Source organism: Bombina bombina, chromosome 2 (genome assembly GCF_027579735.1).
Source record: "Bombina bombina isolate aBomBom1 chromosome 2, aBomBom1.pri, whole genome shotgun sequence".
NCBI classification, from domain to species: Eukaryota; Metazoa; Chordata; class Amphibia; order Anura; family Bombinatoridae; genus Bombina; species Bombina bombina.
The window spans coordinates 1,416,130,052-1,416,145,621 of record NC_069500.1 but is presented as its reverse complement, the minus strand read 5'-3'; the positions used below and the strand labels follow the sequence as shown (position 1 = coordinate 1,416,145,621).

General features: G+C 40.0%; 1 protein-coding gene across 1 annotated transcript in view; it reads right to left on the bottom strand.

Moving 5' to 3' along the window:
• ALMS1 (ALMS1 centrosome and basal body associated protein) overlaps nt 1-15,570 on the bottom strand; it is a 230,543-nt gene that overhangs the window by 51,518 nt on the left and 163,455 nt on the right. Inside the window, exons 9-10 of the mRNA XM_053704364.1 lie at nt 1,332-3,597; nt 41-166 (exon numbers count right to left, since the gene is read on the bottom strand). Coding sequence (XP_053560339.1) covers nt 41-166; nt 1,332-3,597 — 2,392 coding nt within the window. The remainder of the gene's footprint in view (nt 1-40; nt 167-1,331; nt 3,598-15,570) is intronic.

The window sequence follows — 15,570 nt, the reverse complement described above, 5'->3', positions numbered from 1 at the left end:
GGATATGTTGTAATGTTACTACAAGAGTTAAATCTTTTACCTGTATGTGAACTTTCTATTGTGCTACTTGATCTGACAGGCGATAATCTGGATACTTTGTCAATATATGGCACATAGAACAATTCGGGACTTCCTGGCGGTCTGTATGGCAGGAGCATTGGTTGATCTGTTAAATAGAGAAGATAAGAAATAAGGTGCATTAAAAATATGAAGACATCATGTAAGGCACTTGACAAGACATGAAAAGACATTTTATGGTTTTGTTTTTACAGGAAGAGTAGAGAATATGTTAGGACAGATTAAAACAATTCTAACCACAAGAATATGATATGGTTTCGCTGCTAATTGACATTATGTCACTGAATGCTTTGCTTTAGTTGTATTGTGCATAATTTGCCAAACTCTACCAGACTCCCAAAAGGTCAGATGATTTAGGGATTAGTTATTAATTTCCTAAATATGTGTATAAGTTATATAAATGTATAGAAAGATATACACTTAATGATAGTGCCTAGAAAGAAAATCTAAATATATAGCATGTATGTGACCTAAAGAAATACAAACATCCCATCCAGCATGTGGTTCAAAATAGTTCATGGCTGGCTATTATAGTGAAAAATGTACGCATTATTTTTGCGGGGTTAAAAACATAGATATGTAGGGTTGACAGTGATAAAATTACATGATCTAACGAATGAGACAATGTTTTTTTTACTATAATGACTCGTTAAGCTCTGTAGTTTAGTGAATAAACACCAAAGAACAGATCAGCACCAAGGACAGAGGCCATTACTGACCCGCAGGTAACAGTAGTAGGCAGAAAGTTCAAGATGTGGCATCTAACAAACTAAATATATAGACATTTTTTGTACGTATTTGAACTTCAGGAATACAAATATATGTGCAGTATTTCCAAGTAAGGCACTTAAATATTTCAGATAAATACTAAAACTCACGCTGGGATTGTAAAAGTGTTGTGAAAAAGATTTGCAATTGGCAGCCTTTTATGTTTTAGTATAATGACCTTTAAATTAGCGCTCTAGGTTTTAACTGCACCACAGGATCCTCAAGCAGACTTGGTTTCTCTGTGCAGTTTACCAAACTAAATAACAATCATGAGACTTGTACTTTTTATTTGGTGAAACTGATGCCGCCCTGTTTAGCTTTTCTCCTGCTAAGCAGACTCAGTCAGTCTCTTTCTTTAGAAAGGGGGCTATATTTCACACAGTGAAGGGCGAGAGTACAAATAATTTCATATTTATAATCACAAAGTATCACCACCTTGGCACCAAATATAAAATGTTCAAGAGAACTATTCAGTGTTTACTCACCAGTTGCCCGGGAAAGGTAAGCCACCTGAACACGATCTAACGGCTGCACATCTGAAGTCTCTGCTGACTTTAACTTTGAAGACGTGGAGATTTTATTATCTCTCTCTGCATCATTAATAAAAATTTCAGCTGAAAATGTTGTTTTTGAAGGACTTTCAGTGGTTATCTGTGTTGTAGCATCAGATAACAGTGTTCGTTTTCTCACATTATCTTCCCTTTCTTTCTGATGTCTCTGGTCCTCCTCACCACTTGTTTGTGCCGCAGTTCTATACGTTTCAGGAGGAGGGTGCAAGAAATAAGAAGAACTATTGATTCCCTTATAAGACAACAGATCTTGGCTATGGAGTACTTGTTCCTTTTTTAATAATTCTGTACAGCGGGGCCTGGGTGTTTCTGCTCCATCTATCCTGATAGTTTCTGCTATTTCATTATGATCAGATATACCTCCTATAACTGACTTGTCAATGACAAAATCAAGTTTCCTAGAGCTGTCCAGTTTTGGGGAAATAGTAACATGAACACAGGAAAGTGCTTTTCTGGTGGGAGATGACGTGCGGATGGGTTCTGCCCTTATAAAACTAGACTGGGAGCCTCCATCGTGTTTTTCTTTCTCTTCTATTACAGCAGATATTGGTCTATCCTTAATATGTCTGTTGAAGTCGTGACCTAAACATGTGACACTAGATGTCTCCACTTTTGATAAATTGGAACGGTCCTTGTCCTGTTGAAAAGCAGCCAATGTATGTTCACCAGATTTTTTAATAACTTGACCACTGTTTACATCATCAAGTGAAACTGATTTTCTTATAGAAGAAGAACTCAGTTGATCAACGGCAAAACTTTGACCGAAAAACTGTCTGGCCAGAGAATAATCAGTTGATATACATGCAGGTAATAGCGGGGTTTTCTCTTGAAATGCAGGTTTACTAACGCATTGTAGAATGGGAGTGTCCTGAAATTTAACAAGAGGTTGGTTATCTGCCTTTAATATTAACGGAGCAGATTCAGTACTTACTAAAATATTGTGTGAGGTTTTATCAATGTTCATAGATTGCAAATCCACTGGTATATTCTCCTGAGATTCAGTTTCAGGCTCAGGAGATAAGGAAAGCTGGGAGGAATATTTGCGGGAGGCAAAAGTAATTGAGTTGATTGGCTTGGTGCCCTCATATGATATTGGAAGGGAAAATGGTACTTGATTGTCAGCATGCAAGCCACCTCTGTCCTTGTACTCTGAATAATGAGACACAGAAATGATTTCAGGCTGCTTTAGGGAAGGAGACAAAGTATATCCATCTTTAAAAGTGGTAACAATTTCAGATCCTTCTTGGTAGCTATGAGCTCTATCACTAGTTGGTGGGACATCTTTAAAAGTGGTAACAATTTCAGATCCTTCTTGGTAGCTATGAGCTCTATCACTAGTTGGTGGAACATCTTTAAAAGTGGTAACAATTCCAGATCGATCTCGGTAACAATGTACTCTATCACTAGTTGGTGGAACATCATTAAAAGTGGTAACAATTTCAGATCGTTCTTGGTAGCTATGAGCTCTATCACTAGTTGGTGGAACATCTTTAAAAGTGGTAACAATTCCAGATCGATCTTGGTAACTATGTACTCTATCACTAGTTGGTGGAACATCATTAAAAGTGGTAACAATTTCAGATCGTTCTTGGTAGCTATGAGCTCTATCACTAGTTGGTGGAACATCATTAAAAGTGGTAACAATTTCAGATCGTTCTTGGTAGCTATGAGCTCTATCACTAGTTGGTGGGACATCTTTAAAAGTGGTAACAATTTCAGATCGTTCTTGGTAGCTATGAGCTCTATCACTAGTTGGTGGGACATCTTTAAAAGTGGTAACAATTTCAGATCGTTCTTGGTAGCTATGAGCTCTATCACTAGTTGGTGGGACATCTTTAAAAGTGGTAACAATTTCAGATCGTTCTTGGTAGCTATGAGCTCTATCACTAGTTGGTGGAACATCTTTAAAAGTGGTAACAATTTCAGATCGATCTCGGTAGCTATGAGCTCTATCACTAGTTGGTGGGACATCTTTAAAAGTGGTAATTTCAGATCGATCTCGGTAACTATGTACTCTATCACTAGTTGGCGGTACATGTTGCTCTGCAGATACTTTTGGCAAGTTAAGAGGCCTCAGATCATACGACCGATCAGGAATGGGTGAAGGAGAAACATGTTGTACGTGCTCCCTTTCCTTCCACTGGCTCAGATCTTTTAATCCACTGCTTGTATCATACTGATTCTATAATAAAAAAAAGATGTTACATGATATGTTTTGTAGAGTAAATCAAACAACATTTCATGACAATTTTCTAAACACCAGGTTTAGCTCTGCAAAATACTTTTAGAATTTGTATTGACATTTTAGCAGTTACAGAATAGAAATCATATAACAAAGTAATGAGATATGACCGTTTTGCATTACCTTATGTACATAAATGCAAGAGCAACACTTGATGATAGTTGTATGAGTTTTACAGTAGTTATATAGGGACATGAAACAATTTTTTTCTTTCGCGATTCAGGTAAACAATACAATTTTAAAAAAGTCACACGTCCGAAGCACTACATGACAGGAAATAGTGCTGCCATCTAGTGCTCTTGCTAATGTATAACATTCTACTGTCATATAGTACGGCAGACACGTGCACACTCCTGAGCTTGCCTTCCTGCTATTCAAAAAAAGGATAATAAAAAAACAAACATACTCTGAGTCATGAAAACAAAAGGGTTTTTATGTCCATTTAAGCTTAGATATAAGGAGCAAAATTCCATGTGGTGGGGCATTAACCCACTGTGGTGGAAATTAGGCAGCTGTTGCTGTTGTCTATAAGGTCTTATTGCCACTTACTCTAATGAGCACCTCTAATCACTAACAAAAACAAAATGTATGCTTACCTGATAAATTCTGTCCACAAATCTATTTTAATTACTAGTGGGAATTTAACTCCTGACCACCAGGAGGCGGCAAAGAACACCCCAGTAAAGCTGTAAGTATCCCTCCCACTTCCCATAAACCCAGTCATTCGGCCGAGAGAATACGGAAAGAGAAGAGACACAAAGGGTATAGAGGTGCCTGAAATTTAGAAAAAGACGTCTGAAAATTTAAATACGGGCGGGTCGTGGACTATCCATGCCAGGAAAGAAAATAATTCATCAGGTAAGCATAAATTTTGTTTTCTTTCCAATGGCATGGAGAGTCCACGAATCCATTCTAATTACTAGTGGGGACCAATACCCAAGCTAGAGGACACAGAATGGAAGGGAGGGAGAACAAGACAGGCGGAACTAAACAGAAGGCACACCAGCTTGAAGAACTTTGCTCCCAAAAGAAGCCTCAGCAGAGGAAAAAACATTGAATTTGTAGAATTTGGAAAAAGTATGCAAAGAGGACCAAGTGGCTGCCTTGCCGATATGTTCCACAGAAGCCTCATTTTTAAAGGCCCAGGAAGAAGAGACAGCCCTAGTTGAATGAGCCATAATCCTCTCAGGAGGCTGTTGTCCAGCTGTCTCATAAGCCAAATGAATAACACTTCTCAACCAAAAGGAGAGAGTAGAGGAAGTGGCCCTCTGATCATTACATTTACCAGAAAACACAACAAAAAGGGCAGTAGATTGTCGAACTAGTTACCTGCAGAAAGAATTTCAGAGCATGCACAACATCCAGGTTATGCAACAGACGTCCCTTTTGAGAAGAAAGATTCGGACACAAGGAAGAAATGACAATATCCTGATTGATATTGCGGTCCGAAACCACCTTAGGAAGAAATTCCAATTTAGTACAAAGGACTGCTTTATCTGCATGGTAAATAAGGTAGGTGGGGGGGGGGGGGTCACACTGCAGGGCCCAAAGCTCTGAGACTCACTGAGTAGAAGAAATAGCGAGAAGAAGCAAAACCTTCCAAGAAAATAACTTTATATCAACAGAGTGCATAGGCTCAAACGAAGCCTGCTGCAGAACCCTAAGAACAAGATTGAGGCTCCACGGAGGAGCAACAGACTGATTCTGATACTGATTCAGGCCTGATTCTGACCAAGGCCTGAACAAAGGATTGAACATCCGGTAAGTCGGCCAGATATCTGTCCCTTCAGAGTACTAACTGACAACCCTTTCTCCAGGCTCTCCTGAAGAAAAGGCAAAATACAGGGAACCCTCACCTGTCTCCAAGGGAAACCCCTAGACTCACACCAGTAAAGATATGTATGCCACACCTTATGGTAAATCTTGCGAGTTACCGGCTTACGAGCCTGAATCATGGCATCAATCACCTTTTCGGAAAAACCTTGTCTAGATAAGACTAGGCTTTTAATCTCTAAGCAGTCAGCTTCAGAGAATATAGGTTTGGATGTAGAAAAGGACCCTCAAGGAGAAGGTCCTTCCTCAGAGGCAATTTCCACGGGGAAAGGACAACATCTTCACCAGGTCCACAAACCAAATTCTGTGAGCTGGAGCAATCAGAATCACCAAAGCCTGCTCCTGTTTGATACGGGCTATCACCCGAGGAAGGAGGGCAAACTGAGGAAACAGATAAATTAAACCGAAGTACCATGGAACCACCAGAGCGTTGACCCGAGCTGCTTGTGGATCCCTTGATCTTGAGCCGTACTTTGGAAGTTTGGCGTTTAGACGAGATGGCATCAGATCCAACTCCAGAACTCCCCACCTGAGAGTTATCATTGAAAATACTTCCGGATGAAGGGCCCACTCCCCTGGATGAAAAGTCTGCCTGCTCAAATAATCTGCTTTCCCAGTTGTCCACCCCTGGGATGTGGATGGCAGAAAGGTGACAACTGCGAGACTCCGCCCACTGAAGAATGCGCGTCACCTCCTTCATCGCTAAGGAACTCTGTGTTCCTCCCTGGTGGTTGATGTACGCCACCAAGGTAATGTCCAATTGAAATCTGATAAACCGAACTGAACTCAGTTGAGGCCAAGCTATCGGTGCATTGAAGAATGCTCTCAACTCTAGGATATTTATAGGGAGGGCAGACTCCTTCTGAGTCCAAATTACCTGAGCTCTTAAGGAACCCCAAACTGCACCCCACCCCAAAAAGCTGTTGTCCATAGTCACAATCTTCCAAGATGGTCTCAGGAAGCATGTGCCCTGGGACAGATGGTCCTGAGAGAACCACCAGGACAGGGAATCCCTCGTCCGGATGTCTAAGACTATCCTCTGAAAGAGGTCCGAGTGGTCTCCATTCCATTGTCTGAGCATGCATAACTGTATAGGTCTTAGAAGGAAATGAGCAAAAGGAATAATGCCCATGGAAGCCACCATTAGACCAATTGCTTCCATACACAGTGCCACTGATGGACGGACAGAGGACTGAAGGGAAAGACAGGTAGCAAGAAGTTTGGATTTTCTGACTTACGTCAAGGAAATCTTCATGAGGATCAAGTCTATGATCGTCCCCAGAAAACATACCCTGGTGTTTGGCACCAAGGAACTCTTTCCCAGATTCACCTTCCACCCTTGAGAGCGGAGAATCGACAACAGAGAATCCCGTATGGGATCTTGCTAAATGTAAAGATGGCGCCTTAACCAAGACATTCTCCAGGTATGGAGCCACCGCAATACCTTGAGATCTGGCCACTGCCAGCAGAGCCCCCAGAACCTTCGTAAAGATTTGAGGGGCCGTGGCTAGGCCGAAAGGTTGGGCTACAAATTTGAAGTGTTTGTCCAAAAGACGAACCGCAGGTATTGAAAATTATCACTGTGGATAGGAACATGAAGATACGCTTCCTTTAGGTCAATAGTAGTCATGAACTGAACCTCCTGAACCAAAGGGAGAATAGAATGGATAGTCTCCATTTTGAAGGAGGGAACTTTGAGAAATTTGTTGAGACACTTGTGGTCTAAAAATGGGTCGAAAGGTTCACTCTTTCTTGGGAACCACGAATAGGTTGGAATAGAATACTTGACCCTGTTCTGCCAGAGGAACTAGGACAATCAATCCTAGAGAAACGAGATCCTTGACACAGTTTAAGAAAGCCTCTCTCTTTATCTGGTATGCAGATAATCTTGACAGGAGAAATCTGCCTCTGGGAGGACAAGACTAGAATCCTATCCTGTATCCCTGGGAGACTACTTCCACTGCCCGCAAATCCAAGCCTGCTGAAAGAAGCAAAGCCTGACCCCCACTTGATCCATGACTGGATCAGGAGCAGACCCTTCATGCTGATTTATTCTCAGGGGAAGGCTTCTTAGATTGCTTACCCTTATTCCAAGGCTGGTTAGACCTCCATGAGGTCTTGGCTTGCTCAGGTCTGGAAGAAGGAGGATTTCTGTCCCTTGAAGTTGCGAAATGAACGAAAATTAGAATTTTGGCGACCTTTGAGCCTACCCTCCTTGTCCTGTGGCAAAAAGGTTCCCTTTCCACCAGTCTCTACGGAAATGTTTTCAGCCAGACCAGGACCAAATAAAGTTTTGCCCTTAAAGGGCAGAGACAGAAGCTTAGACATGGATGTCACATCAGCAGACCAAGACTTTAACCACAGGGCTCTGCGAGATAGAACGGCAAAGCTAGAAATGTTTGCCCCCAAACGGACTACTTGCATGCTGGCATCACAGATAAAGGTATGAGCCAGCTTTAAAGCCCTGATATTATCCTGGATCTCCTCTATTGTAGTCTCCTCCGAAATCAGATTGGACAAGGAGCCACACAAATATAAGGCAGCACCAGCAACTGTCGCAATACTAGCAACAGGTTGCCATTGTAAACCCTGGTGTAGAAACATTTTTCTTAAGTAACCTTCCAGTTTCCTGTCCATAGAGTCCTTAAAGGAGGAGCTATCCTCTAGAGGAAAAGTGATTCTCGCACAGAGTCAGCAACAGGAAAGATCTTTTTAAAAATGGGAGATAGGGAAAAAGGAACACCCAGCTTCTCCCATTCCTGAGATATAATGTCAGACATACGATCTGGAACAGGAAATACTTCCACAGATTTGTGTTTGAGCTTATTAGCCTTTTTAGGAGTCTCTGCGTCCTCTAAAGTAGCTAGAACCTTTTTCAAAAGCAAACAGAGGTGTTCAAGCTTAAATCTAAAATGTACCTCCTCTGAGTCTGCTGTACTAGCAACAGCAGATTTAGGATCAGAAATCTCGCCCTTAGAAGCCACAGAGGAGTGATCCTCCTCATATAACTAAGATAGACTGACTAAAGCAGCCTTGGCGGAATCAGAACTACTTGGTTTAGAAATGTTCTAAGATTTTCTTTTTCTCTTACCAGCAATAGGTAAGGCACTTAAAGCTGCAGAAACTGCAGAAGTCAGCTGCGCGGCAAAATCACCTGGTAAATATACACCCCCAAAAGCTGATTGAGATGAACCGCAGGGCACTTCTTGTGAAACTGCCAAAGACGGGGATGTCTGAGGAGAAAGTTGAGGCATGTCACGGACAACAATATCCTGAGAGACAGATGGCTTAGAGAGGGAATCTTTATTTTTAGAAAGTAACATTTTATTCACACATGTGGAACAAAACTGCACAGAAGGAATAATCTGAGCCTCCAAGCAATGCAAACATTTGTTAAAGGACATATCTAAATTTTTATCAGAGTCCATAATGGATAAATATTGGTTCCCAGAAGCAAAAAAATATAAGATCTGTATAGTTAAAAAGGTTCCACTAAAGCACTCAATTTAAAACAAAAAGTTTAGATAGCAATTAAGCTAAAATAGCAGGTACTGCTATAGCTCCAGCCTTGCTGGGGAGACTCGCCACTCCTGAGACCTAGAAAGACCAATTAAGATAAAGAGCCTCTGTAGACAACCGCTCTTTTACAGAGGTCCAAATCCGTTAAAACCCACTGATTTACTCAGAGGATAGGACCCAATCCCTCTCCAACACTCGTGCAGATGATGTAGACACTCCACTCTCCAAGTTGGCTGAGAAGTGAAAGCCGCTAAGCAGAAGAGCGATCACATGAATACAACAGACAATTTTTTTTCATGCGACACAGAGAAAGCTTGCAAGTTATGCTGCGCCTCTCTATAGAAATAAAGAAATTGTGTAGGGTTTCTAGCCCAAAACACACAATTCCACTATAAAAGGTCAAATAAAGCTATCAGCCCCAAATAGCCCAACATTCCACTCTCTAAAGCCAGCCTCAGACAAAAAGAGAATTTTTTTTAACCCCTTCATGCTCCAATTACAGTAACGTGCCCTGTCAGTGCTGCCCAATTACTTGTATCCCCAAATAAAATAGATAATTAGGTCCCCATTAGATCCACTGAGGGAATTAACCCCCAAGAGTGCTGAATCCTTCTCACCTAGAGAGTAAAAGCACTTACCTGTGGATTCAGCTGCAGGGCAGGAACAACTTCTCATGTATGACAGACTCAGCCAACCTCTAACAGGGACCTATAGAAAAAGAAAAGCAGAGTAACCAACCCTGGTTTTCTATATAAGGGTAGCATCAATGTTGGAAGGGAAGCAAGGACTACCATTTTCCAACAAGTAAAAGCCACCATTACTCTTACTAAAGAGGATTACATGGACACACACAGCATAGCCCCAATCCTTGCTTGCAGGGAAACTACCCATAAAATAATTAATTTTCTTCAGATACCATCTTCGCACATCCTCCTGATGTACAAGGCAAAGAATGACTGGGGGTTTATGGGAAGTGAGAGTGATACTTATAGCTTTGCTGGGGTGTTGTTTGCCTCCTCTTGGTTTGCCAGGAGCTGAATTTGTAGTAGTAATTAGAATGGATTAGTGGACTCTCCATGCCATTGGAAAGAAAATGTCTATATTGTATGTAAGGCTACAACAAATACCAATGCACAGCAAATCTCCATGAATAAAAAAAAACCTTCCCATTGCCAAAGCATGGGAGTAGTGCTGGACACTGTCACAGGTGATTAGATGAACACGATTTCCAAGGAGCAGTTTCAGATCCCCTTAACAATACATGTATCATAATCAAGAAGCGGTTTAGTTCTTTGTATAAAACACAAATATCATGGTGAGAGATTTGCAGAAGTTACACCACAAACAGCCTGAGGCTGTCTATCACACTAGTGGTCACCCAGGAGCTAGTTATCACATAACAGTACATACATTGAAATAAGATAACGCTCTAATGCATATTCTTATATCACTATTGCTTGCATATAACTATGTGCATAACCTCCCCTAAAGGGCATACTGCTGCTCAAAAAAGCTGAACACAGCTGCTGAGTCACTGTGCCAATCACAAACAGCATATGTGCGTAGCCACAAGAAACCAGCTGTGTTCAGGTCTGGGGCATGTCCTGCTGAATATACATCACCCTCCTGGGCACCTAAAACACAGCAAAATAAATATTGAAAGTGCATTATCGAGTTCATTTTTATACTGCATAAACTAAACATTTTATGGAAATTAAATTTTGAACTGAATGTCTCTTTTTTTTGTATTTTACAATTTGTAATCAACTCCTTGAATGTTCATGAAGGGTACATTTAATCCAAATATAAATAACCATAGTGTAAACACCTTCATTAATTTAATTGAAAACGGTGACAAAATTAAAATGTGAATATAAAAATAAAGATCATATAAAAATATGGCAAAAGGGTCAAAGAGTGAAATTAACGAATTTCACCAGGGACGAGTATAGTACATAAAGTATATTAAAGGAAAATCAAAATGTCATAATTAAGGGGGCTGATAAGGGAGGGGCCACAGTCTTGTTAGATAAAACATATTATATACAAGAAGTCATGTCACAATTGGGAGACACTAATACTTATATAAAGCTCAAAAATAATCCCCTATATAACATTCAAAAGGAAATTACAGCAATCCTAAAGAAAGCACTAGATAAAGATATAATAGATAAAAATTTGTCTGATTTCCTTTATGTCTCCTCCCCATGAAACCACATTTTTTTATACGGTCCCCAAGGTCCATAAGGACAACCAAAGGCCACCAGGAAGGCCTATAGTCTCTAGTGTGGACTCTATTTATACCAACATCTCTAAATTTATTGATAGAATACTACAACCAGAGGTGGTAAAAATGTCTAGCTACCTTAAAGGGACAGTCAAGGCCAAAAAAAACTTTTATTTTTCAAATAGGGCATGTAATTTTAAACAACTTTCAAATTTACTTTTATCAACAATTTTGCTTTGTTCTCTTGGTATTCTAGTTGAGAGCAAACCTAGGAAGGCTCATATGATAATTTCTAAGCCCTTGAAGGCCGCCTCTAATCACATGCTTTTGTATTTGCTTTTCACAACAGGGGAGAGTAGTTCAGGTAAACCATATAGATAGCATTGTGATCACGCCCGTGGGTTGTGGCAGACACTGCACTAATTGGCTAAACTGCAAGTCAATAGATAATAACTAAAAGTCATGTGATTAGGGGCGGTCAGAAGATTCTTAGATAAAAGATAGTCACAGAAATAAAAAGTGTATTAATATAACAGTGTTGGTTATGCAAAACTTGGGAATGGGTTACAAAGGGATTATCTATCTTTTTAAACTACAAAAATTCTGGTGTTGACTGTCCCTTTAAAGATACTAATCACTTTTTAGAGAAGGCAAAAGCATTAGAGTTTCCAAATGATAAATATCTCTTGTTCACCATGCATGTCAGATGCTTATATACTTCTATAAAGCATCAAACTGGCATAGCCATTATCAAGAAAAATTAATTGAAAAAGAAAACTATTGGTGAACAAGAGACTCTTATGAGCAGACAGACTTCATTGAGGAACTATTGAGGCGTATCCTTTATTGGAATTATTTCCTCTTTCAGGATCAATGGTTTGTTCAGACAAAGGGGACGGCAATGGGTTCCAACGTTGCCCCATCATACGCCAACCACTTTATGAATGAGGTTGAAGAAAGCATTGTTTATGAGAATAATTTATTCAAACAATATGGTGCCATAGGGTGGCGGTACATAGACGATGTGTTTGGCATATGGTGAGGTAACGTGGAATCCTTACTACAATTTGTAGGGGATCTAAATTCTAAGGTAAGAGACTTGGTGTTCACTGTCAGTTACAGTGAGGAATCGGTACCATTTTTGGACACAAAAAATTACAAGTCTGGACACCACTTAGAGTTTGATCTATATGTGAAAAACACTGATAAGAATAATTTACTTTTCTACAATAGCTTTCACCCTAGACCACTAGTCGATTCCTTAACCTTGAGCCAGTTCCTCAGGGTTAACAGAATAGTGAGTGATAAAGACAGACAGAAGATTAGACTGAATGAAATGGCAGAGAAATTCACTGATAGAGGTTATCCCCCTAAACTTCTAGATACAACTATAGACACATTACACAAAACTAGAGAAATAACACATAGGAATAAGGAAAACAGAATGGTATTTGTCAGCCAGTATAATCCATTAAGTGACAAAATTGCTAGTCTTATTAGACAGAATTGACATATCCTTAAGGAATGCAACAAGGGAGTAGTCCAATTTGAAGAACCCCCATTAATGGCCCATAAAAGGGTAAAGAACCTTGGAGATCATCTCATAAGGACAGATATAGGACCTGGAAAGGAACTAAAACAAACCACTCTGGGTGGTAAGATAACAGGAACGTTTCCATGTCTAAACTGCATGAGTTGCAATTCTATAATAAGGGGCACACATTTCCATCACCCACATAGTGGTAAAAAATATGGCATAAGAGGCTACTTTACCTGTGAGACCATGGTATAAATCGGGGAGACGACCCGTAAGGTCAGGGAAAGAATGAGCCAACATCACTCTAACATCAGATGTAAGAACCTTGAGGTTCCCCTCTCTAAACACTTCCTTGAAAAAGGACACAATATTAGCCAACTTAAATGGCAGGTTATAGATCATATTAAGCCCAATAGGAGCGGTATAGACAGGGAGTGTCTCCTCAAACAAAAGGAAATGTGGTGGATCCAAAAATTGGAGACTTTGGCCCCTAGGGGCCTCAATACAGATTATGACCTATCTTGCTATCTCTAAATGACTGTTTCTTCTGTCTTGTTATATCATATAAAATGTAATGATCCATATATATTAAATCTAACAGCATCTATTTCTAGGTTTTAGTATTGACCTTTACGGTCTAATGTTTTTAATATATGTGCACATATGTGCAATAAAGTTTTCTATTAAATGTTATATTGATAGGCTGCCAGTAGATGGAGCTAGAGACCCACATCAGGTGCATTGGCGCCAAAGTAATAGGTTAAAAAGGTAACTGTGTAACTATTGAAGTATCAAGCATGAATAAGGGGCTGTGACCCCGAAACATCGCTACTTTGTATCAATAAATTGCCATAAAAGAATGCTGGAGTGCTGAGGATTTCCTTACTTGTGTATTTATATGCTGGTGATAACTATCTCTCTGCAATTTTCTCTTGGATGTCTTTGCACTACCTCCAGCTCAATCTATCTAAAACCGAGCTGCTTCTTATTCCTCTCATCCGAGACATCCAACCCGACATTTCTCTTACAGTTTAAGACTCTTGGTATCACACTTGACTCTGAACTCACATTCCCTACACATATCCAAGCTCATACCAAATCCTGATGTGCACACCTACACAACATTCCCAGAATTTGACATTTTCTTACTTAGGAAAGTACAAAAAAAACTAAAATGATTCCCTTATTTTGTCACGCATTGACTACTGCAATCTACTTCTAAATGGCCATCCCAAACACCGCCACTCCCCCTCCAATCTATCATGAATGTTTCAGCTAGACTCATCCACCCAAGACGACGATCTACAGCAGCTACTCCTCTTTACCAGTCTCTACACTGGCTCCCCATACACTCTAGAATACAATTCAAAGTATTAATCCTAACCTATAAATCACTCAACATTGTCGCTTCCAACTATATTTCCTCTCTCATCTCCAAATGCTCCCCAAGATGTCCTCTTCGATCAACCTCTGACTTATGTCTTTCCACTCCTATTATCTCTACTACCCCTCTCAATGCATCCAAGACTTCTCATGCGCTGCTTTTGTCCTCTGGAACGCTCTGCCCCGTTCAATCAGACTGTCTCCAACTTGGTATAGCTTCAGACGCTCTTTGAAAACCCACCTATTCAGAGATGCTTACAGTCTTCTCTCTTTTTCATCCTATTCAAAACAAATCTCGGATTTGCTGGACTCGCTGCTGCAACTACAATCCATGTGACAAGCTACCCCAAACCTTATGGTTCTGCACCCTCAACCTGTAGACTGAAAGCTCTTCAGAGCAGGACCCTCCTCCTTCTGTACTAGTTTTGTTTAGTCTGTTATGTATTTGTATTTTATCACAAATCTTTTTCATTGTATAGCCCTATCTTTGTACCCACCGCTATGGAAGTTAGAAGTGCTAAACAAATAAATAATAATAATATCCCCTATGTAAATGCAGGCCATGTGTCATTACACTAGGAGGTCCTCCTTCCAATGCCGATCCTGGAGATCTCCCATCACTGACACTCTCTCACAGAGGGCGGGAGGGAGTGAAATGGGGCTCCCAAACTTGTTTTAATTGCAAATAGATCCGTATTTAATTTAAACCGCATACCACAATGTTAGTTGAACTGATATTAGATGTTAAATGCTAGATAAACATAATCATAGCTCTCTGTGCTGGAAGTTCAGTTAACATATAGCAGCATACTGCTGTGTTATTAGAGCACTGATTGTTTCACCACAGTCCCATAGCAAACGGACAGTCTCTGAATTGTGGTAAATTACAGCAATTAATATCTATATCAGCTCACAAGTAATTAACAATCATTTTTAGTTTGCACCGGATGTATCAATATATACTAATGGTGATGATTTTGTGCCATTCCGGTTCATTCCAACAGGGAAATTAAGTCAGTCACCAGTAAACTTTCATTATGCAGCCACTAATTTGACACTACTGCAACAAGATATGTAGCGGTTTGTTATAATTGCAGCCGTTATTATTTTACTAGACATGCATAGTATCACATTATTGTATCCTAGCAATTATATCGCCAGTGCAGCTGTTCAGTATTCATACTTGAGGCTTTATTATGCATCATATAGATAAAGGTTAATAATGATTGGGGTTTCTGTTCTACCTTTCAGTAATTATACTATACACTAAACTATAATATTTGCTGAACTGTAGTGAATATCATTACATCTCATTGGTCTTATTTGAGACTATCTATACTTAGATTTTTTTTGGCCAATATCTAGGGGCTCTATATTTAGAATCACTATAATCTCACACCTTAGCTTGTCATAA